Source organism: Natator depressus, chromosome 7 (genome assembly GCF_965152275.1).
Source record: "Natator depressus isolate rNatDep1 chromosome 7, rNatDep2.hap1, whole genome shotgun sequence".
In the NCBI taxonomy this organism is placed as follows: Eukaryota; Metazoa; Chordata; order Testudines; family Cheloniidae; genus Natator; species Natator depressus.
In genome coordinates, this window is record NC_134240.1 from 46,070,458 (window position 1) to 46,094,061 (window position 23,604).

Consider the following 23,604-nt stretch of genomic DNA (forward strand, 5'->3'; position numbering starts at 1 on the left):
CTGCTGCTGGTGCATATGTATTCTCTCTGCTCTAGATGCACAGAGATGGTGGAGTGCTGTGCTGGAGGAAGGAGGGCACAAGAGACATAACAGGCAGGCAGGAGAAAAGGTGAGAGGGAATAACAGAAAGCAGCAGGAGCTGCAGAGAGAGAGAGAGGAGAAGCCTCTTATGTACTTCTCTAGCACCCCCAGGAGCCTGGACTGATTAACACCAGCTTCTCAGGGAGCTTCCTGTTTCTGCTGCTTCCCTGAACCCACTGGAGGAGAACAGGCAGTCAACTGAAGCAGTAGGAGCCCGTTAGGCCCTTAAGACGCTGATATCTTCCCTCACTCAGGCCCTGCTACCAGCCTGCTTATTTGTCCCCTTCAACTGAGTGTTGAGAGCCACTACAGCTGGCACAGAACAGCAGTCATGAGTGAAAGAAGAAAACGCCCCTCTGGGGCAGCATTCAGAAAAAGAAAGAAAGCAAAGGAAGCTTTTCTATCGAAGCAGGAAGGAGCTCTCCTGAGATACATAGACACAAATGTTCATGGTGAGCCTTCCGGCCCCAGTGAGGATGTGAGTGGTGAGGAGATGCCTGATTTTCCAGTTAGTCAGAGTGCAGGTGACCTGGCAGCTACTGCAGCATCCCTATCTTCATCTCAAATGGACGTAACCCTGCACATTCCTGAAGAAAAGTGTAGATCGGAGAAGAGTGTGGTGGAGGCGCAAGAAACAGCTGCTGCTGAGTTCCTTAAGTCTAGATGATCCAGGACTGTGGACCCACTTGAGCAGTAGCCTGAGGGACTTCCTTGTACTGCATGGGCCAAAGCAAGTGAAAAACTTCATGTTCCCCAAAGACAATGAAAATAGAAGTTTCCATCCAACACATTACTGGCGTGGAATTCCCAATGGTGACAAAGTGGAGAGGCCATGGCTTATGTACTCAAAAATCCAGAATGCTGCATACTGTTTTTGTTGCAAACTCTTCCAGTCTAATGTTCCAGCCACATTGGGTTTGACAGGAGCAAAGGACTGGAAAAATCTGGCTAGAAATCTGGCATGCCATGAGAAGGCAGCAAATCACCAGAGAGCATTCCATAGGTGGAAAGAGCTTGAGATGAGACTAAGGTTAAAGGCCACCATAGATGATCAGCATCAAGAGAAGATTGCATCAGAGTCTCTTTACTGGCAAAATGTTCTGAAAAGGCTCATTGCCATTGTGAGAATGCTTGCTACCCAAAACCTAGCACTGCCTGGCACTTCAGATCAGCTGTATGTGCCAAACTATGGAAACTTCCTTAAAATTGTGGAGCTGATGGCTGAGTTTGATGCTATATTCCAGGAGCATCTAAGAAGAGTCACCACGCAAGAAATGTACACACACCACTACCTTGGAAAAACAATTCAAAATGAGATCATACAGTTACTGGCAACAAAAGTGAAACAGAAGATTGTGGCAGAGCTGAAGTCAGCAAGATATTACTCCGTTATTCTGGACTGCACACCTGACATCAGCCATATGGAACGAATGACTTTAATGGTGTGTTTTGTAACAACAACAGAACCTAGTGAAAATGTCCCTGCAGTGGTGACTCTCAGGGAGCATTTTCTAGAATTTATTGACATTGATGATGCTACAGGAGCTGGTATGACAAATGTGCTTTTAAAAAGCTGGAAGATATGGGAATTGCGATAGCTGACATGAGAGGTCAGGGCTACGATAATGGTGCCAACATGAGAGGAAAGAACAGAGGATTGCAGACATGGATCCGAGAGTTAAACCCTCGAGCTTTTTTTGTCCCATGCAGTTCTCATTCATTGAACTTGGTGGTAAGTGATGCAGCATCAACTTCTAGTGCGGCTGCTGAACTTTTTAATGTAATTCAAAACATCTGTGTATTTTTCTCTGCATCAACTCATCAATGGCAAATTTTGAAGCAACATCTGGGAACATCCTCTCTGACAATGAAACCACTCAGTGCCACACGATGGGAAAGTCGAGTGGAGGTGATAAAGCCTCTCAAACACCAAATAGGGAAGATAGATGATGCCATAGTTGCCATTATGGAGGATAATGCTGTGACAGGAACTGTTTGTGGGAGAACAGAGGCAGAGGGAAATGGAATCCCCAGAAACATACAGAACTTCAAATTTCTGTGTGGCTTAGTGTGGTGGCATGACATACTGTTTGAAATAAATGTTGTAAGCAAGAGACTCCAAGGTGTTGACCTTGATATATCTGGAGCAATGGAACAACTGGACAAAGCAAAGTCATACCTACAGTCTTACCGGTCAGATGAGGGATTTCAAAACATTCTGAAGAGTGCACAGAAGTTGGCAGAGGAACTTGACACTGAAGCTATTTCCCCACCCATTCAACAATTCAAGAGTCACCGAAGAAGAAGACATTTTCATTACGAGGCACGGGATAATCCCATAAGAGACCCCAAACAACAATTTAAAGTTGAATTCTTTAACCAGGGGCTAGATTGTGCAATCCAGTCAGTTGAAGAACATTTCATGCAGCTCAAGGAACACAGCAGTATATTTGGGATGTTGTATGATATTCCAAAACTCCTCACTATACCTGAAGAAGACCCACACCAGCAATGCAGGGCACTAGAGACAGTGTTGACACATGATGACATGCACAATATTGATGTGAGTGATTTAGGTGTTGAACTGAAAGCCCTTTCAAGATACACTTCAGCAGTATCAACTCCAAAGGCTGTTCTGGAATATATGTGCACAAATAAGATGACCACGCTCTTTCAAAATGCTTTTGTAGCTCTGCGCATACTTCTAACACTTCCTGTAACAGTTGCCAGTGGAGAACGCAGCTTCTCCAAGCTGAAGTTAATAAAAACACATCTACGCTCCACAATGACACAGGAGAGGCTGGTCGGCCTTGCAACCATCTCAATAGAGCATGAGCTGGCCTAGACTGTAGACCTTCAGCAGGAAGCAGTTCAAATCTTTGCAACCAAGAAGGCAGGGAAAGCACCACTTGGATTATTCAAACGGATAAAAATGCCAGTGTTTACTATGCAGACAAGAAAAGTAACATTTGCTGTTCAGGCGTTTGAAAGTTAAGTGTAACTTAAAATTTTTGAACAAGGCATTTTAAGTTGTTAGTTCTCCTTTATTGGGGTAGGTAGCAGAGCAGTACCATGAGAGGAGTAGAACAGGAAGAAGGCAGAATTGAGACCTTTCAAAGTTTTGGTCCAAGCGAGGGGGCATGGGGGCATCATTTGAGCTCCCCCCCTCGGGTGCCAAAATGTTGTGGGCCAGCCCTGGAGGCAGTGGCTAGCCTGAAAGCCAGACTGGATAGACGGCACTGCTATGGGTGTTCATCGCTCTGTACTCATGTGTGTCACAGCTTCTCTGGGAATTTATTTTCACAACGCCCCGGGAGACGAGCGGGTGTTAGCCTGTCTTACAGAGAGGGAACTGAGGCGGTGCGAGATTAACATCACAGTGTCCGCTAAATTGGATGCCCAATTGGAGACAGCCAGGACCTGATATTTCAGAGTCCTTAGCATTGTCTAACACTTTCTATGTTCCGACCACAGCTCCTGCTGCCTTCAGTGGCAGCTCTGAGTGCTCTGCACTGCTGCAAAGCAATCCCAGGCTCTCAAGTTGGGAGCCCAGGAAATGAAGTGCATATAGTTAGTGACCACCTGTGAAAAGTCTAAGCTAAGTGAATTGCTTAGCATCACATAGGGACCCTATTCTCCAGGGTAGCATTCACCTACCACAACCATGAGACCTTCCGTTCTCTTCCTCCAGGCCTTAGCTTCACGGGTGGTGGGAACAGAGGCCAGGGGAGGCTGAGTCTCCCTAAACAGCCAGGCATGGCCCTGCCCACGCTTTTCCCCCTGACTCCCTCCTGCTTCCCGCTCTTCCCCCATGGCCTGGGCTAGGGCAGGCCAGCCTGGGGCTGGGGACTCGGAGCGGCTGGGGCCACACCACCCACCCGGCACTCTGGGGCTGGGGATGCTGGGGCCGTGCTGCCTGCCCAGTGGTCCGGGGCTAGGAGTGCTCGTACGGGCTGGGGCGTGGGAGGGGCGGGCGTGGGAGGGGCAGCCGTGTGGGCCGGGGGGGAGGACACAGGGTCTAGCCTCCCCAATTCGGCAGTTCATGCACTGCCCATGATTTGCTTCATTCACGGCACACCTTCTGCAGCAAACACAGCTGAAGTTCTACAGACAGTGGCTGGCTGCTGTACGCTACCCCGATTCATCCCCAGAATGGATCCATCCTGTGCACCAAATGAGGCAGTGTTCGGGGGGGGGGGGGGAAACGGTAAAGGCTCGTGTCATTAAAGCCTGTCAGAAGGCACACGCCCAAGGGGGCCAAATTAAGGTTGGATGGGCAGGCTTCATTCAGCATCCATTCCGTTACCCCAGCAGCGTGTATCTCCATAGTAACTCCCCTGCTTACTCTGAGTTTACACCAGTACAGCAGAGATCGGTGGCTGGCCCACTTACTATAATTGCTCAGGGAGCTGGAGGGCCCTGCAATTGCTAGCTAATTACCCAGCAGACAGGATATTTACCAAACACAGCCCACATGGTTACCATGGCAGGAAAGAGAAGTTTCCACATGCTCCGGGAGATAACCCTACATTGGGACCCTCCTCAGCTTCACGGCCACACCTGCTATGGCATTTACATGGGATCTGCTTTCAGCCTCTAACAAGGAATGGTTTCAGAGTGGTAGCCGTATTAGTCTGTATCCAGTGTTTTCCCCAGGAATTGAAATTAGGCGGGGTGTTTGAATTTATGGAGGGCGGGGGAGAGGATCAGGGCCTATGAGGGGTGAGACCGTGAGGGTGAAGGTGGGTTGTATGGCACCATACAAAAACCTGAAAAATGTTTCATGACCATTTTATTAGATTTAACTCCTGTTTTAAAATCATCACTCAAATTAAAGTTGGCTACTCAAGCCTTCTATGAAGCAATACGTCTACATCCTTCTTGGTTTCTTGTTATAATTTTGCACAACTCTGTTAATAAACTTCTTGAATGCAATATGTTCATCTTTGGTGGCTTCTCGTGTGTCCAGAACTTCCATTCCTTCACTTGATATGCTCATTAGTTCATTCACATGATCAGGCAGAAGGCGACTTCTTTCAGAACACAAAATTCTATTCAATGATGAAAAAGAACGCTCAGCTGTAGCTGTTGTGATTGGGAGTAGCAAGAGATGAATCCTACTTCTTTCATCCCAGGAAACAAAGCACAAAGATCAGGTAGAGCCACTAGTGATGTTAAAAAAGAAGTTGAAGTCAAATCTTCATTCATTCGTCGTATAATATTCCACTCTGTGTTCAAATTCTCTATTCTGTCCTGAGCACATGGCAGCCCCCTTGCTGGTAGTGCCTCACTCCACTCAACTATTGGTGTTTTATAGAACAGGCATCTGTAAAAGCTACTTGGAGGTTGAGTAGAATCTAGAAGTCGCTGTTGTAGATTTTTAAGAATCAAGTCTGTGTACTTTTTCAGTTGTCTTAACAAACGCTTCTTGTCCTCTTCACTTAAGGATTCAATATAAATGCCTTCATTAGTCAACTTCTGGCCTGAAGTCTTTGCTTAGGGTTCTTCCAGTATGTTTTCAATGGACAGATCTCTGATTGATCCAAATGTAGCTTCTAGACAAAAATCTGTTGTAGCAGATGCGTGGATGGCATTGTTTAATGACCCAAGTGGTTTCAACAGTAGACTTACAAGAGAGAGACTGGCAATAGTCTTCTCTGAACGTAGTAGCAAAAATAATCCACCAGCCTCACTACTTAGATCCATCCCATCTTGGTAGATACTTTCCAAAGCCAGTAATAACAGCTGGAGTAATTTTAAGACAACAGCCAAGGATCGCTCATGAGAAAGCCAGTGGGTTTTCCCAGGTTGGACTAATTTGAACTTCAGTCCCAGTATGTCTTCTATATTTTCCAAGATATTCAGTCTTTTTGAACTCTTGCTGAAAAAAGGACATAACGAAGACATTAAATTTATAGCTTTTTCAATGTCTTTTGAAGAGTCTGCAGCTCATAGTAGCGCTAGCTGGAGTAGATGGCCTCTGCAGTGTGTATTGGAGAGATTGGGGTTACACTTTTCTCTGAACAAAGCTTGTACTCCGCCATGCCTTCCAGAGAAGTTTGCAGCTCCATCAAATGCACAAGCAGCCATCTGTTTGGGGTCTAATTGACAAGCATTTAACTCTTCTAAGATGTGGGTTGTCACAGATGCAGCCAATGTGTCTTCTATAACTTGAATATCTAGAAATGCATCTACTGGCCTACCACTGACATCAAGATAACATACACAAGGACTTAATACTTGATGCCCATTTGCATTGGTGCATTCATCAGCCATATATGCAAATTTTTTGAATGTGGTGAGAGAGTTCTTCACTTTTTCAACTGTTAAGTCTTTCACTGTTGCATCACATGCGTCTAGCCAGTCAGTTGAGTTCCTTGCAGAAAGATAGTGAGCATTTGCTGGTCTTGTTTGGAACCAGTGTTCAACTTCAGGATGAACAAGTGACAATGCACTTAACATTGGCCTCCAGTTTGTAGTGTGTGATATCTTTTGCTTAAATAGAAAGTAGGATGCCACAGCCGTGTTTGTCCGCACGAACTGGGTTGTGTCTCCAGCATTCTTAACAGCCTCATTAACACTCACCGGTGTTGTCCTTGGGCAGTGGAGACTCAGAGTTCCGAGGTGCTTTCACACGAGTTCACCTCCCAGGTGGGGGACAAGAAGGCACCTCGCTCATTCCTCCAGCTGCTCACTGTTCGTTCTGGCCGCTGTTGTTCATTGTGCCACCGTTCACTCCATGGCTCTGTTGCCAGTGGCCCTGCGCCGTCACCTTCTGCTGCCACCTGCCGCTGTGAACTCTGTGAGTTGGTCTCTTGAGGTTCCACCAGCTCTCAGGTTTCGGAGTAGCAGCCGTGTTAGTCTGTATTCGCAAAAAGAAAAGGAGGACTTGTGGCACCTTCGAGACTAACCAATTTATTTGAGCATGAGCTTTCGTGAGCTACAGCTCAATGCTCAAATAAACTGGTTAGTCTCTAAGGTGCCACAAGTCCTCCTTTTCTCTTTTCACCAGCTCTCAGTGATTTCAGCTGAGCTCTCCGTGGGGGAACCTCACAGCTAGTGCAGTCTGGGCTGTCTCTTCCGCAGAAACACTGTCCCCCAGCAGATCTAAGCACTTAGACCTGATTATCAGTGATTTCAGCTGTAGCGGTCACTTAACAAAACAAGAGACTATCTATGGAGCCTAATCAGCTCTGTCTTTAAACAGTGGAGAGGGGCAGGTCCCCACCCTCTCTCTTGATGCCCTCAATCAGCACAGGCTAAGTACAGTTCTACTGCCCTTTACTCATACAATAAGAACAACAACATTTCATTACCCTCCCTCCCCCCCCCACCGCATTCAAGTGATTTGTAACCCAACCCCAGCCAGAATCTATCACTTGGACAACACAGCTCTGTTTGCTGGATACCTAGGTAGATTAGGTGTGAATGTAAATACAATCTGGCCCTGAAGCCTTCCCCTCCAGCCCCAGCTCATCACTAGCTGTCAGGGAGAGCTCATTTAGACTTTGCTTACAAATCATCATTTGAAATTATTAGGTTGGCCAACATCCCCCTCATGTTATTCTCCCAGGGGATCCTGCCCATCAATTCCCTGAGGGAGTCAAAAGTCTGCTTTTCTGAAGTCCAGGGTCCGTATTCTGCTGCTCTCCTTTCTTCCTTGTGTCAGGATCCTGAACTCGACCATCTCATGGTCACTGCCTCCCGGGTTCCCATCCAATTTTGCTTCCCCTACTAATTCTTCCCGGTTTGTGAGCAGCAGGTCAAGAAGAGCTCTGCCCCTAGTTGGTTCCTCCAACACTTGCACCAGGAAATTGTCCCCTAGACTTTCCAAAAACTTCTTGGATTGTCTGTGCACTGCTGTATTGCTCTCCCAGCAGATATCAGGGTGATTGAAGTCTCCCATGAGAACCAGGGCCTGCGATCTAGTAACTTCCGTTAGTTGCCGGAAGAAAGCCTCGTCCACCTCATCCCCCTGGTCTGGTGGTCTATAGCAGACTCCCACCACGACATCACCCTTGTTGCTCACACTTCTAAACTTAATCCAGAGACTCTCAGGTTTTTCTGCAGTTTCATACCGGAGCTCTTAGAAAGTCATACTGGTCTCTTACGTACAGTGCAACTCCCCCACCTTTTCTGCCCTGCCTGTCCTTCCTGAACAGTTTATATCCATCCATGACAGTACTCCAGTCATGTGAGTTATCCCACCAAGTCTCTGTTATTCCAATCACATCATAATTCCTTGACTGTGCCAGGACTTCCAGTTCTCCCTGCTTGTTTCCCAGGCTTCTTCCATTTGTGTGTAGGCACTTAAGATAACTCGCTGATCGTCCCACTTTCTCAATATGAGGCAGGAGCCCTCCCCTCTTGCACTCTCCTGCTCGTGCTTCCTCCCAGGATCCCACTTCCCCACTTACCTCAGGGCTTTGGTCTCCTTCCCCCGGTGAACCTAGTTTAAACCCCTCCTCACTAGGTTAGCCAGCCTGCTTGCGAAGATGCTCTTCCCCCTCTTCGTTAGGTAGAGCCCGTCTCTGCCTAGCGCTCCTCCTTCTTGGAACACCATCCCATGGTCAAAGAATCCAAAGCCTTCTCTCCCACACCTCCTGCATAGCCATTCATTGACTTCCACGATTCGATGGTCTCTACCCAGGCCTTTTCTCCACAGGGAGGATGGACGAGAACACCACTTGTGCCTCAAACTCCTTTATCCTTCTTCCCAGAGCCACGTAGTCTGCAGTGATCTGCTCAAGGTCATTCTTGGCAGTATCATTGGTGCCCACGTGGAGAAGCAGGAAGGGGTAGCAATCCAAGGGCTTGATGAGTCTCGGCAGTCTCTCTGTCACATCATGAATCCTAGCTCCTGGCAAGCAGCAGACTTCTTGGTTTTCCCAGTCGGGGCGGCAGATAGATGACTCAGTCCCCCTGAGGAGAGAGTCCCCGACTACCACCACTCGCCTCCTTCTCTTGGGAGCGGTGGTCATGGAACCCCCATCCCTAGGACAGTGCATCTCATGCCTTCCAATCGGTGGAGTCTCCTTCTGCTCCCTTTCCTCAGATGTATCATCTAGTCCACTCTCCGCATTCGTACCTGTGGAGAGAACATGAAAACGGTTGCTTATTTGTATCTGCATTGCTGGTACATGGACGCTCCCTTTTCTTCTTCTGAAGGTCACATGCTGCCAAATTTCTTCACCGTCGTCCTGTCCCCCCTGCGCAGCCTGCTCTGAATCTTCAGAACGTTGTGCCTGTAGAAGCATATCCTGACGTCTGTCCAGGAAATCTTCAGTTTCTCTTATGCAACGCAGGGTCGATACCTGTTGCTCCAGACCTTGAACCTTCTCTTCCAATATGGAGACCAGCTTGCACTTTGTACAGACAAAGTCGCTTCTGCCCTGTGGAAGAAAGACAAACATGGCACATCCTGTGCAGGTCACAACAGCTGAGGCTCCTGGGGTTCCCCTCCCCCAACCCCCGCCCGAACCTGCCCCAGCCCTGCCACCAGTTCTGGGAGGGGACAGCAAACCACTCCACGTGCTGGCAGTCAGACCCCGCCCCAGGCCCAGTGTCCCTGTTGTAACTAGGCACTCCAGGCAGGAAGCAGAGCTGTTTCCCTGGCTGCAAGCCTCAAACACGGGGCTGCCTGCCAGCCACGCAAGGAGCCACGCGCACCCCCCTAGAGTGCTGCACATGCTCCTGATAAGGCAGCTGCATTCTCCCTCTTATCTGCTGGCTGCTCGCCCCCGCATCCCCATCACACACAGGCCGTCTGCACAGTCCTAGCGCCTGGCCCTGCTCCAGCCCCCGCCACCCAGGGAGGCTGAGCCCAGGCAATCACAGATGGTGACCAGGAAGAGACCCCTGTTCCCAAGAGGCTTGGGGCAGTAGGAACAGCCCCCTCCCCTTGGAGAGTGTGCGGGGGGGGGGGGAGGGGGAACGGGGATGATGGCCATAATGCTTCCCCACACACAAAAGCCTCACACAGAGAAGGTGTTAAACCGAAATACCACTCTCTCCCTACCCCCGAGCACTAGCAGCTGCACCAGGGACCACCCCCAAACCACTCCAGCTCTGGGAAGCCGGACCCACATCCTCAGAGCTATTTAGGCACCGAACTCCCGTTGATTTCAGTGCGGACTCAGGGCCTAAATCCACGTGGGAGTTAGATCCCTCTGCGGAGCAGGGCCTTGGTTTCTCCCAAGAGAGCAAAGAATGGCTGCTGCTTGCACAGCCCTTGTGCAGGGGCGTCACACGCCAGGGGGGAGGGTCCTGTCCTTTTGAGCAGTAACTACGGGCAGAACAATGCAGCCTGCCCAACTGCTCTCCAAGGCAGCACGGGGGCAGTGCTGCTCCACCAGCCTTTTTACCCAGGTTGGCAGCACTTCATTCCCATCAAATGCCCCCGTCCCCACAGCTGAGGGGTCAAGGCCCACTTCAGTCTAGAGCAGCGAGCAGCTGGCTTGGCAAGCCAGGTTGCTTTGGAAACCGGCCCCATGGGGCTTCACAACCTCTGTTGTGTTACTCTCCCCTCCCCTTCCCTTTGCATAATTGTGTTGCTATTTAATTAATTAAGGCAGCTGCAGTAGTGTGGGTCTGATTGCCCTGGAAAGCTTTTTCTGGCAGGTTTAAAGGGATTGGCTTCAAATGCGCTGCTGATAGGGTGCCCTTGAAGGGGGCCTCGGGGCATCCCAGCCAAGACTCCATGGGGGATTTGGGGAGTCCTGCCAATATTCTGACAGGGGATTCCAGCTCATACCCTATAGAAAAGGGTCTCAGGGGGATGCTAGCTGATTGGGTCTCTGGAGGGGCTTTCCAGGCCATCCTGTTTGGAGGGATCCCCTCTTTGATTTGACACATGGGCTGATGGGTCTAAACTTCTCGATGCTGCCAGACTGAATGGACAAAGGGACAGAGCCATGAGTCTGCACTGCCCAGGCCAGCATCCTGCCTTGGCCTGGGGTTTGCAATGAGTCCAGTGTGTCTCGCCGGCTGGGATTGTTCCCTCAGACTCGTGGTCAGCCCCTCAAGTGGGCTTGCTGCTACTCCATCTGAACTGAGCCCCTCTTCTCTCAGTGAGCCCATTCCTGCCCATCCATGCGTAAGGAGGCCACAGAACCTCATCCTAAGGAACGCTGAAGGAGCCAGTAATGGGGTGGCCTGTCCCTTTAAGGGTGGGCGGCCTGCAGCTGGTCAGCCCTGCCTGCCACATCCAGGATGGGGCATGAGTTCATCAGTAGAACCAGCTGGGTAAGGAGGGGCTGAGTCTATAAAGAGCAACAGGACCCTGCAGTGAGGGGGCTGTACAGGGAGGAACAAGTAGAGGCTCCTGCAAAGACAGGGGACAGTTGCTGGGAGGGACTAGGTTACAGGCAGGAACCCTGTATCTCTAGGGAAAAGGTTCTAGGCAGGGAAATTTACCTGGGAGGCCACAGTGGGACAGACTGGGAAGATAGACTTGGGGTGGAGTCAAGAACTTTATTTTGGGACTGATCTGTAATGGTGTCATAAATATAAAGGGAAGGGTAAACCCCTTTAAAATCCCTCCTGGCCAGGGGAAATCTCCTCTCACCTGTAAAGGGTTAAGAAGCTAAAGGTAACCTCGCTGGCACCTGACCAAAATGACCAATGAGGAGACAAGATACTTTCAAAAGCTGGGAGGAGGGAGAGAAACAAAGGGTTTGTGTGTCTGTCTACATTTTGTCTTTGCCGGGGATAGACCAGGAATGAAGCCTTAGAACTTTTAGTAAGTAATCTAGCTAGGTATGTGTTAGATTATGATTTCTTTAAATGGCTGAGAAAAGAATTGTGCTGAATAGAATAACTATTTCTGTCTGTGTATCTTTTTTGTAACTTAAGGTTTTTGCCTAGAGGGGTTCTCTATGTTTTGAATCTAATTACCCTGTAAGGTATTTACCATCCTGATTTTACAGGGGGGATTTCTTATTTCTAATTCTATTTTTATTAAAAGTCTTCTTGTAAGAAAACTGAATGCTTTTTCATTGTTCTCAGATCCAGGGGTTTGGGTCTGTGGTCACCTATGCAAATTGGTGAGGCTTTTTATCCAACATTTCCCAGGAAAGGGAGGGTGCAAATGTTGGGAGGATTGTTCATTGTTCTTAAGATCCAAGGGTCTGGGTCTGTAGTCACCTAGGCAGATTGGTGAGGCTTTTTACCAAACCTTGTCCAGGAAGTAGGGTGCAAGGTTTTTGGGAAGTATTTTGGGGGGAAAGACATGTCCAAACAGCTCTTCCCCAGTAACCAGTATTTGTTTGGTGGTGGTAGCGGCCAATCCAAGGACAAAAGGGTGGAATATTTTGTACCTTGGGGAAGTTTTGACCTAAGCTGGTAAAGATAAGCTTAGGAGGTTTTTCATGCAGGTCCCCACATCTGTACCCTAGAGTTCAGAGTGGGGGAGGAACCTTGACAAATGGTAATAAATTCAGCTCCAAGTAGAGATGGTGCTGACCCAAATAAGAGGAGTTGTGATAGTTTGATTGAGCTGAAGACAAGGGAAACTGAGGCAGGCTGCCTGCAGGGGGACCTCAGGCCAAGAGGGGGTGCTACCCATTCACAACTGCAGTTCCTATCATCCTTCTGGATTACAATTCCCAGAGGGCTTTAGTTCTGAGTTGAACTGGTCCCGTATTGCATTGGCAAGCTCAAGCATTACAAACAATCATGAGCCAGCCCTCTGAAAACAAACAAACGGGATTGGCTTAAAAATCATGAATATTTTTGGTAAAGTTTGGGTTCTTTCTAGTCCCTTTCTGGGTCAAGGTCTCAAGCTTTTCTCCATTATCAGAAAAGCCCGACACTTACTTTAATTTTTAAATGTGACGAGAGAGTCTCCCAGAAGTGAAGGACTCTGGGAGCTGGAGCTTTAAGGAAAACACCAAAAAGCGTGAGAGTTGCTGACGCTGCTGTGGCCTGCTTGGGAAAAACCCTTTGTGGCCGGATGGAAACCTTCCCAAATGATGCGACGGCTTCCTCGGAGCTGCTCGCTGCAGTGTGAGGGGACAGCGAGTACCAGCTGCACAGACAGTGTGGTGCTAATTGAACTGTTATTTTTGCATCAATCTCCAGTCAGCACTTTAATGCAGGCAGGGTGCATCTCCCAGTGTGGACTTACCCCTGCCCCACGCCAGCCTTTCCCTGGAGCTGCTCATGTGGGTCATCCTTTAGCCTGCAAGGTCCCTCGCTAGAGAATCACCAAACCATTCCCTTTCGCTGGGTCTGAATGGATGGTGGACCTTTCGCTTTGGATCTGAAGGACCCCATTAAACCCTGCCAGAGTCCTCAGGTCGCAACACTTGTCTCTTTATTAAACTGGTAATACGTTACAAAGAAGGAAAAAATAGAGAATTCTATGTACAGCATTTTCCAAGACAGCTGGGCTAGATGGCTGGGGGCGGGGGAAGCTTTTTGAGGGGGCTGCTGGATGAGATGTTCACCACCAAGTGGAGGATGGGGTGGAGACAGCTCATTGCACAGTTGGTGGGATCTCTGTTGGGAGAGGTGGGGGTAGGAGGCGATTCCTTTGTTGTGGAGGCCGAACTTCAGGAGATGCCAGGGCAGATCCTCAGCGGGTGTTTGACCTCAGTGGAGGGATACTAATTTACCCGGCTGGGATCAGGCCCCTAGACTCCCCGCTGTTGATCACTGGGATTTGGCAGTGGAGACTACAGGCTGTTTGGATCATGGTGTTTCTAAAGTAGGAACCAGGGTCTCGTACGCACAGGACAGCGCATGTTCAGCGCCGGGTGAACACAGCTGATCGCTAAGGAACAGTCTAGCTGGGCAGTTGCTTGACCCTATGCTCCCACTCCAGACTCAGCCAGTTTGTTAGCACCCTGTAATCCCTTGTTCGGAGTCACCGGTCTCTCTGCTGGTTCGATGCACATGGCCCGGCTGGACGCTTCATGATGCACCTGCTCCACCATGGAGTACGTCTAGGAATGAAATAGCCCAGCCCTGCCTCCTGTGATCCCTCTAGCAGGAAAGTGTTGGAGCAAGGAGGGGCTGGCTCTCTCTCTCTCTCCCCTGGTTTGATCTATTAGGATAACTGGGGAAGGGGAGGGGAGGGACTTTATTTAGGGCTGTTAGTCTGGTTTCCCTCTCCCAACCCCAGGCTCCATCCATGAGGGAAGCACTGGATGCACCTCCAAGGGTGTAACTTCCCATCAGGGAGGAAACTGTGGGTGTCATCCATCCATCACATGGCTTTGTGCAGTCTGGGTAAGGGCCCTGGGAGTGGACCCTGGGGATGGCAGAACCTGGGAGCTTCCTCCAAGGAGAAAGCAGAGTCAGGAGTTACTCCATGGAACCAGAGGGGGAAGGGAGAAAACGTAGGAAGCTTTGACTGGTATCTCCATCCAATCACGACTGACTCCAACAGCCAATGAGTCCTTGGAACAAATGAGCCCACGCATTAGCTGCCAGAGCTGGGGTTCTGCCCTGGGGATAGGCCAGGAGCGCTCCTGACTAGCCATCATCACTTTCCTAGAGCTATAGTCACTGGAGCAGCAAATAAGCCACAAGGCTAGCCCAATATGTACCCGCCCAGGCCCCTGCCCAGAGTCACAGAAACCTGTGGGGAGGGGTCTCCCCCGTCCCAGCAGAGACGAGCGCCAGGTGCTGTGATATTCTGAGCATTTGCCTTGAGTTCCCTTCAGGCCAGGCACCTAGGCCAGGCAGCTTTCTGGGAACCAGGCAGCCCTCCAAACCCGACCCAGCCCGTTGCCTGGTTCCCAGCAGGGCTCTGTGCGTGGAAGGCAGGCCAGGGATCGGGGCTGAGTTTCCAGCTTGGTACAAGTCTAGGTACTTGGAGATCATAAAAGCACCAACTCCTATGCAGAGTGCAACCGATTCCAGCTCTCTCCTTTCCAGCGGCCCCCAGCCATCCGGCAGCAGCACGGTGCGGCCTCGAGCTACACTCAAACTGGCCGCTAGCCTTGCCCTGTGGCCCAGCGCGGCCCGCACTGCGCCGTCAGGTGAGGGTGCCCACCAACTCCAAGGGCTGGGGGGGATGGGAACGTCCCCTAAAAGTTACAGCATTAAAGCTAACAGGGGCCGAGCCAGCCTCTCCAGGAGTGGAGAAGTGTGTGTGTGGGGGGGGTCCAAGGCTGACACAGCGCCCCCCCCCCCCATCGTCCAGAGGGGACGCACCAAGGACGGCAGGGCTCCAGGCTGCCCTCCCCCTCCTCCACGTTCCCTACTTCTCCGTCCACCCCCGCATAAGGCTCGGGATGCCCTGGCATGGGGTGGCGCTGGCTCAGTTGTCCGCCTCGGAGTGGCGTTGTTGGCGTCCCACAAACGGGGGGGGAGGGGCATCCCGCGGTCTCCCCCTTCCTCTCTGGCCCACCACCCTCCCACCCACCAGCCTCAGTATGGGGAGAACTTCTGCCGCTCCGCTTTCTTGGCGCCGTTGGCCGTGGAGATCTTGGTCGTGTAGGTGGCGAGGCTGCCGTTGTGTCCCGAGGCTGAGGAGGCGGGCAGCGTCAGGAAGGGGACGGGCTTGAGGCCGATGAAATTGGACAAGGAGATGGCATAAGGGCCGCCCAGCAAGGCAGGAGGGGGCGCGGCTACCGCTGTCAGCGTGGGGCCCGGCGATGGGTTGAGGGACTGGGAGAAGGTCATGCTGAGGTCAACGGGGCTGGAGATGGGGGGCGTCTGGGAGGTAGATTTGGCTGTCTCTAAACTGGAGGAACAAGGAGGGAGAGAGGCAGTGAGACGCTCACACAGACTGGGGCTAGAAAGCAGGGTGGGGTAATACCCTCATGCATGTAACACCAACACCCTGCAGTGGGGATTGAACCCTTCACCTCTGGCTAAACGGATGGGCTTCTGCCAACCTGAAAAAACAGGTCCCCTCATTCAGAGGCCGTAACTGACTCATAAACTCCATCCTATACACCAGTTAGCCACTAGAGAGCAACAGAGAACCATGCCATGTAATGGTGGGTTACACACACATAGCTACATGTGGAATTACGCCGGTTTGATTTAGGGATTTTAATCTGAGTTAGTTAAACCATTGCCAAAATTTGTGCAGGTGCTCTTAATGCAGTTTAATTTAAACTGTTAGGAACTGATTTAAACTAAGCCAAAATAAACTGCTTTTAAGACAAACTAAGAGCATTCACACAGGGGTTTGCACAAGCTTAACTAAACTGGTTTAATGAAACTAGTGCAACCTTGTGTGGAAATGAGGCCGTAGGCCCTTCTGTCCTGACGGCTCCCAGCTCAGTTTGCATTACAGGGATGTATTTGCACCAGAGGCTTTTTGCGAGATCTCTCACCAATGCAGACGCCGGACATATCAGCCTAGGCAGGGCACCAGGTTTTATACCTGATCCGAGCAGGTCTAGAGGGGTCCCTCACCTGCCCTGAAAGGCAGCCGCTGCGCAAGCAGTGCCCAGGCGTGGGAGTGCAGAGCAGTTTCTGCCGCTGACACCGCAGGGGAAGGCAGAAGGGACTGCCCATGCTGTGATTTGGCCAGACCTGGGATCTTCCAAGCGTCAGGGCTCAGTTTCACATCCCTTCTGAAAGGCAGCAAGAACTGGGGCTGGTCAGAAATTTTTCATCAAAATACCTAGCTGGGAGGCTGTGGTGCATCATGGGAGAGGTAGTCTGGCCCAGGAGCCTGGCCTAGAGAGGAGAACGGGAGCATGAGGCATCCGAACTACAGCTCCCATGAGACACTGCTGCGCATTTCTGAGTCAGTGCGGGGGGACCCATTTTTGATCCCACTCTAAGACGGGCTGGAGAAAGGGCCCAGGAGTAGTTTCATCCCAACCCAAGGCTCAGGGTCAGGGTGCGTTGGTCTTTGACACTCTAGTCTTTGTGCATATGTAAATGCACCTTTGCCAGCCTGACTGGCAGACACCCATCATATAAGCAGGCAGAGCATTGGGACACCGCATAGATTGTGGAAGAGGTGGCCACTCCCCGCCTCCCAGTCTCACTGAGATCCCCGCTCAAGGAGAAGGAGTGACACAGAAGTTTGCGTCTGCTGCCCTGCAAACCAGGGTCTAGGCTGCTGCTTCCTCTGGCCCCCCCAGCGGGGGTGCTGGCCCTTACCAGGCTGTGATGAGGTACTGGGCAAGAGTGATACTGACTGGGGTCCCCGTGATGGTCACGTGGCGCTCGCTGGAGCCCTCGCTCTGGTTCCCGATTTTGATGTGTGCTCCAGACATCTGCCGGATCTCACTGATCTTGCTGCCCTGGCGGCCAATGATGCAGCCAATCAGCTGGGGAGGAGCAGAGAGGGGTTAGTTTGGGGGGGCTGGGGTGGAAGCAGCAGCGCTGGACAGAGTGGCACCAGGAGAAGGACCCGGAGTGCCCTTTGATAGCATGACACAGGAGCTGCTCTGCTCAGCCCTGTTGTTCAGAGTGTTTCAGGAGTAGGGGGAGTTGCTTTCTTAGCACCCCATTCACTCCCACCTGCCCAGCAGCTGTGCCTGCCCCTCCCATCGCAGGGCAGCACCCAGTGTGGCCCCGCAGGCGTGGGCCTAATGAGAGCACTGGGCACAGGATGCTGCTCCCCCAATGCCCCTGATCGTGGAACAGGTTACCCCTTGACTGCCCAGCCTTAATGTCCTCCACGGCTCCCATCCCCCACATCCACTCTGTGCTGCCCCCCGCACCCCCCCTCCGGGAAGACCCCATGGGTGTAGTTCCATGTTCTCACCAATGTGGGGCAGTAGCGAGTCTTTGATGCTGCACTTTGTGTCTTTTTAAAAGACCTGGGGCAGTGGCTGGGGTGTGATGGCTCTAGGGGGTGGGGTGCAGAAAGGTCAACACTGCCCTCGTGCCCCTCCCCCCACTTCCTGCCAGCTGTAACAGAGGTGGCTCTGTGCTTGGCAGCCTGCGCTGGCATCTGGAGAGCAGCCCTGGGGCACCGGTGCCTGGAATGAGGCCGCGAGGGTAGGCGTGGGTAGCTCTGGCGCATTCCTTTCTGCTGGCGACCTTCCCCCCGCCCCAGCTCTGCTCTCTGGGCTGCACTCCCGAAAAGTGGGCCTGTGGGCACGACTAAGGCTAGGCTGGCCAATGGGGAGGGGGCTTAGGGGGTGGGTAACCCTTTTGCTGCTGCACTTTTGTGCCAGGGGGCAGGGCCTCTGTAGTAAGGGCTGAAGCCTGACTGGATGGGTGGGGTGGGGAGGCCCTGCTGTCCAAAGCTGGGACACTGGCCCTTTACATTGAGATTTGATCACCAGGGTAAGGCAACAGTGAGGCTTTGCCAGGGTCCCTGCCTCCCACAAGGTGAAGCAGAGAGGAGCCCATGCCTCGATCCAGATATCTCTGCTGCACGGAGCGGGGGGAAGCTGGATCCGGGATTTGCCTTTGCACCACTTCAGTGCCAGGGGCCAGGAACAGAGTCTGGTCCCCATGCTCCTGGTGTTCGGGAGCTGGGGCTTTCTGGGAGCTGGGGTGGGTTGGGGCCATTCCCCTCTGCGCTTTCTCCCTCTGACAGTACAGGCTCGCTGCTGAGGCTCCAGGGGCAGACATTGCATTGGCGGGAATGGGAGGAGGCGCTCTCAGGAGAGCGATGGCAACTTACGTCATTGGGCACCAGGAATTCCTGCGAGCTGTTTTGGGGGCTGGCATCCAGGCCTGGCCGGAGAGGGAGAGAAAGGGCAGTGTTGCTGGGGCTCTGCTAGTGATTCCCCTGCCTCCCTCCCCTCCATGCTCGGCTCTTGCTAAAGGCCACTGGGCCCCGGGCACAGGGAATATCATCTCCTGGGGCTGGTCCATACCGAGCTGGTAGGGATGGGGCTGGCCAAACATCCCAGACACCCCTCCCTTCCGCAGCCTGCCTGGAGGGTGCCGGCCACCCCAGCACCAGGGATTGGGGGCCTTAGGGAGAGTCTAGTGGAATTGGAGGGTTTCCCTGCAGGGCTCTGGACTGCTGGCTGGCCCCCTCCTCCCTCCAGCTGTCTTGTGAGCAGCAAGCTGTGGTCAGCTGAGAGGGCAGCAGCTATGGGCCCTCTCCCAGCACACCCAACCCCCGCCATCCTCTGGCGACATGGCCCCAGATCTCCCCATGCTGGGAGGTGCTGAGCCACTGCAGGTCTGGGGCTTTGACAAACAGACTTTGTTTCATGACATCTATTTGGTACTGTAGAATTGGGCCCCTCTGCCTGCCTGGGTCTGGCATAGCCCGTGTTCGTCAATGCCACCCCCTGGAGGTGGGCAGAGCAGATGCCCCCATTAGCTCACAGAGGATTTTGATGCTGTGCGTGCCCTCCAGGAGAAGATCACCTGCTGGGAAGGCGGGGGGGGGGCTGATTTCCTTACCTGGGACCAGGGAGGGTGCCTGGCCCAGAGAGGTGAAGGCAACGGGATGCCCGGAGAGTTGCTGCAATTTCGTCACCTGCCCCCGGGGAAGAAATTAGGGGAATAAATGCAAAAGCTACGTTTAAAAAGTAGCCAGGTCACCCACCATCCAGCCCTTTGGCCGCCAGTTGGTCAGACCCACAGTGGGTGGATGGGACAGCAGAACCTTCCAGGACAAGGCTGCACGAGGTTCCACCAGCCAGCTTGGCCATGCCAATGCGGGCTGGCCCTGAGCTGCCGGCCCACGGAGACGTGCGCCCAGTGGTGGGCGGGCCTAGCACAGCTGGCAGCAGAAGCAGCAGGCCCCTGGCTCATTGCAGGTGAAGGTGGCTGCATGGAGAGGAGGACACGGACATTTCCCTGCAGGGTGGCTCTGGGAGCAAGGGGCTTCCGTGCGGTGTGTCTGCTGCGTGGGCCCGACCTGAGGAAGGAAGTTATGGGGGAGGACAGGCATGGAGACTCGACATGGAAACATGCCCCAGAGATGAGAGAGCCGTGCTGGGAAGACAAGGGAAATGGAGGGACACACAAAGGGTCAAATTTGCCCCTGGGGTAAGTGGGACCAGCACACCAGGGCTGGATTTGTTGCACTGATGGCCAGGGGTGGGGTGAGGAGGCTTGCATCTCCCAGGTTATATTTCCTCCCTGACAAGGGTGTGGTGCATCCACACTCAGCAGGGCCTTGCAAAGGCCGGCTCTGGCCGCCCTCTCTGCTGCCATGCAATAGGACAATGCTGCAGCTCAGTTCAAGGGCATATGGGAAGAGACGGGTCCCTTGGGATCTCCTGGCACTGCGGAGCCGAGATTGAGCCCCGCCGTGCCGAGGTGGCAAAGCCGGACTCACCTCGGCTTGAGGCCCCCCGCTGTACTGGCCTTGCATGGAAAAGCCCTGGGGACGAAGGAAAGCGGAGGAACATCAGCGAGGCGGCCGGCCAGGATGGGAGCACCAGGAGTTGTTCTGTGGCCGCTAACAGTGGGGTATGAGAACGTTCTTCCTCCTCCAGCCCCCAAACCAGGGCGTTCCTTGCTAGCCAGCCTCAGCCCCGTCTAAAGGCCGGTGAGATCAGGAGCCCCCTCATAACTAACACTGCAGAGGGCTCGCGAGGAGAGACGTCTGAGAAGGGCAGAGCTTCAGGTAATGTGTCGCCTCCTTAATAATAAACAGGAATAGAGGAAGGAGCTCGCCTGGGGGCTGGGTGTGGGGGGAACTCCTTGGTGCAGAGCTGAGGGAATCTGAGGCGTTTTTGCTTGGGAAGTTCCTCCAACACCTCCTGGGGGTTTCTGGGCTGGGGTAGGGGAGGCCATGCTGCACACCCCGGGATTCTTCCCATGAATTTTCCCCATCCTTCCAGCTGCCCCCTTACCTGGCTGGCCGAGAGGAGAGCCGTCCCCAGGGAGAGGCAGGGATGGTAGGGAATGGTGGCCCCTTTTGGTGGCGACTGAAGAGGGGAAAGCAGAGGAGAAATCAGCACGGTCTTCCAGGGAGACAACCCCTTTTCCCACCCCCATGCCCAGCCTGGCAGCTGGCTACGTGCCATAGCCTTGCCCACTGTGGGGGCCCTGCCCTTGGGCTGGGAAACGGCCAGTGGCACTGAAGTCGGTGGAGGGCAAGAGGCTGGCTGGCTCATGCGTTGGCATGGTGTGATGTGTGCCCAAGGCCTTGTGTTCAGTGGCAGCTAGGGCCACATCATCTCATGGCATCAGGGTGGTAACGGGGGAAAGAGAGGCTACAAAGCAAGGTGACCTGCCTTTCAAGGGACAGCTACACCGGGGGCTGGGCTGTCGCATCTCCCCCAGCCTCGGCTGGCAGGACATTAAAACCACCCCAGAACGTCTTGGCTCTGACCCAGCCTTGCCCTGGCAGACGGTAGGCATGGGTGCAGTGGGGAGTGGCATTGCTGGGAGGTGGCAAAGCTAAGATATTGCACAGCAACTACCACAACATCCTCCCAGAGGGCAAACTTTCAGCAACGGCTCAGCCACGAAGCACAGGGAAGGAGGCTGCCAGGAAACCAGCCCCCTGGATCCTGCCTCCCACTCTCCAGCATTGGGGCAGAGGGCCAAGTCCATTTGTCTAGTCCCCCCGAGCCCGACACGGGTACCTCCAGGATGACGGCGCAGATCTGCCGCACGCACTGGATGATGGCGTCTGGCACGCCCGAGACTGTGACCGCCCGCTCCGTGGAATTGGGCAGCAGGTCTCCTGCCACCTGGACCTGCGCTCCCGTGGTCTGCAAGGAGAGACGCCCCCTTGGCAATGGCTGTGTGTGCACTAAGCGGCTGCCCCCGTTCCCTGGAACAGCATGGGATGGGCAGCTAGCGTTGGTACCGCCTGGGTGGCGGGCTCCCCGCACCCTGCACACCCACTGGAATCAGGAAGGCAGCCACGTGGCCAATGTGGGCTACACCTTTTGCATGGCCACCAAAGGCGTTATCACCGCTGAGCTTGCTGCATCCAACCTCCTTGCACTGGCATGACCTGCCCCTCCTCCGCTGCTGGGGCATTCCTATGCTCGCCCCAACTGACCAGCAACACCCTGCTGGCTCTAACAGCCCAACCAGGTGCTTAGCAAGAGGGTTTGTTTGGGGCTGAGGCGGGGGCAGGGTAATGCTGTCTCCCGCAGCAGCAGCACCCCCATCAAGGGCGCTGCTTTCCCTGCCCCTGTCCTGTGATTGGAGCCATGCGCATCACAGGCACATCTACCTCAGTCCAAGGACTGGAGATTTCATGGGGCTTCCCCACGAATGGGTCAGCTTCACATTTTTAAAGAGCCAGTAGCTAGCGTGACAGCTGGGAATTGAACCAGGGACCTCGAGAGCCGAGGGTAAGTCTACAAGGGACTTGGAGGGGCAATTGCTGGCTTGAGCAGGCTCGCCCGTGCATGCAAGGGGCTAGCTACCCTGAATAGGATCTGGTCTGAAACCTCCAGCACCAGTGTAGACGTACCCTAAAAGCGTGAGTGACTACAGTGAGCAATAGAGCCCCACTTCCCTAGCTGGGCCTGAAACAAACTCACATCCTCTGTGGCTTGGTCACAGTGGGCAGGAGCTGTCACCCAGACTGCCCCGCAGGTTACACAGAGCGTCTAGGACAGACATTCAGGCTTTCTCTTTAAAGGAAGGGGCTCGGGGATCATTTCACAGACTCTGCTGTGCACCAAACTAGGAACCACAACAGCTGGACACTGTAGCATGAGAAACAGGAAGCAAAACTGACCAGCCTGGTTCCATCCCTCCAGGGGAGAGATGTACAGAAAGTAAACAAACAGCCTCACTAGGCAGAAGCAAACCGGTTTTGCAAAGTGCCCCCAGCCCTTACCTCCCGGATCTCCTTGATTTTGGCACCAGCTTTGCCAATGAGAGAACCGCACTGGCTGGCCGGGATGACCAGCCGCAGTGTCACTGGCGGTTTGGACACAGCTCCTCCGTTGGTGGCTCCCGTCCCCAGGTCCTGAAATGAGAGAGGTACAGCATTGGAATAGAATGAATATCACCAGCCTGGGGCCAAAGGCCATGGCTTGGTGCTCTCAGTGGAGCCTGTTGAGGGGCAGGGGCAGCGCAGAGCGAGGGTGTCCCTATTCCCCCTCCCAGAGCGACGAGGCCGTGCTGCTCCGTGGAGACCATCTTCAGTGTTCAGGTTAGATCTGTGTAAATACAAGCCCAGGCAAATGGCTGGCTCCGTATACATCAGTTCTGCATGGAGCAGTCCCCATACAATCAGCCTGAGTAACAGATCCCCGAGAGACCAGAATCTGACCCCTCTGGAGAGCGGAGATGCTCTGGGTTGAGGAGGAGCCATGGATTTCAGTTTAAAAGGGTTGGCATGTTCTGTTGTATCTCTTGGGGGCCCTCCAAATCACCCCCTTCTTTGGCCCTTCATCCTCAGCGGACTGGTGCAGTGCAAGGTGAATACAGGCCCAGGGGTTGGGGGTACCATACCTCCTCCAGTTTGAAGGCGATCATGGAGACGGCTCTGAAGACGGCATCCGTGGATCCTGTGATGGTGGTGATCCGCTCGGGACAAGATCCCTCAGAGATGGTGATCCGGGCGCTGCTCTGAGAAAGCAAACCAGACCTCAGGGTGAGAACTCTTCATAGGGCTATCTGGCAAAGCCTCTAATCATGTCCGTCTCTGCCAGCCCTCTCTTTCTGCTGCATCCTGGTTGAGATGGGGTGACACAGGTTGAACAC

General features: G+C 53.1%; 1 protein-coding gene across 2 annotated transcripts in view; it reads right to left on the minus strand.

The window, feature by feature from the left end:
- Positions 1-15,437: 15,437 nt before the first annotated feature.
- Positions 15,438-23,604, minus strand: part of PCBP4 (poly(rC) binding protein 4) — a 31,590-nt gene continuing 23,423 nt past the window's right edge. Inside the window, exons 5-13 of one of the 2 annotated variants that reach the window (XM_074958313.1) lie at positions 23,353-23,469; positions 22,733-22,864; positions 21,516-21,644; positions 20,778-20,852; positions 20,258-20,302; positions 19,375-19,450; positions 18,638-18,690; positions 17,158-17,327; positions 15,438-15,775 (exon numbers count right to left, since the gene is read on the minus strand). In XM_074958313.1, coding sequence (XP_074814414.1) covers positions 15,460-15,775; positions 17,158-17,327; positions 18,638-18,690; positions 19,375-19,450; positions 20,258-20,302; positions 20,778-20,852; positions 21,516-21,644; positions 22,733-22,864; positions 23,353-23,469 — 1,113 coding nt within the window. In that variant the 3' untranslated portion in view covers positions 15,438-15,459. The remainder of the gene's footprint in view (positions 15,776-17,157; positions 17,328-18,637; positions 18,691-19,374; positions 19,451-20,257; positions 20,303-20,777; positions 20,853-21,515; positions 21,645-22,732; positions 22,865-23,352; positions 23,470-23,604) is intronic. The other variant, XM_074958314.1, reaches the window with a different exon arrangement.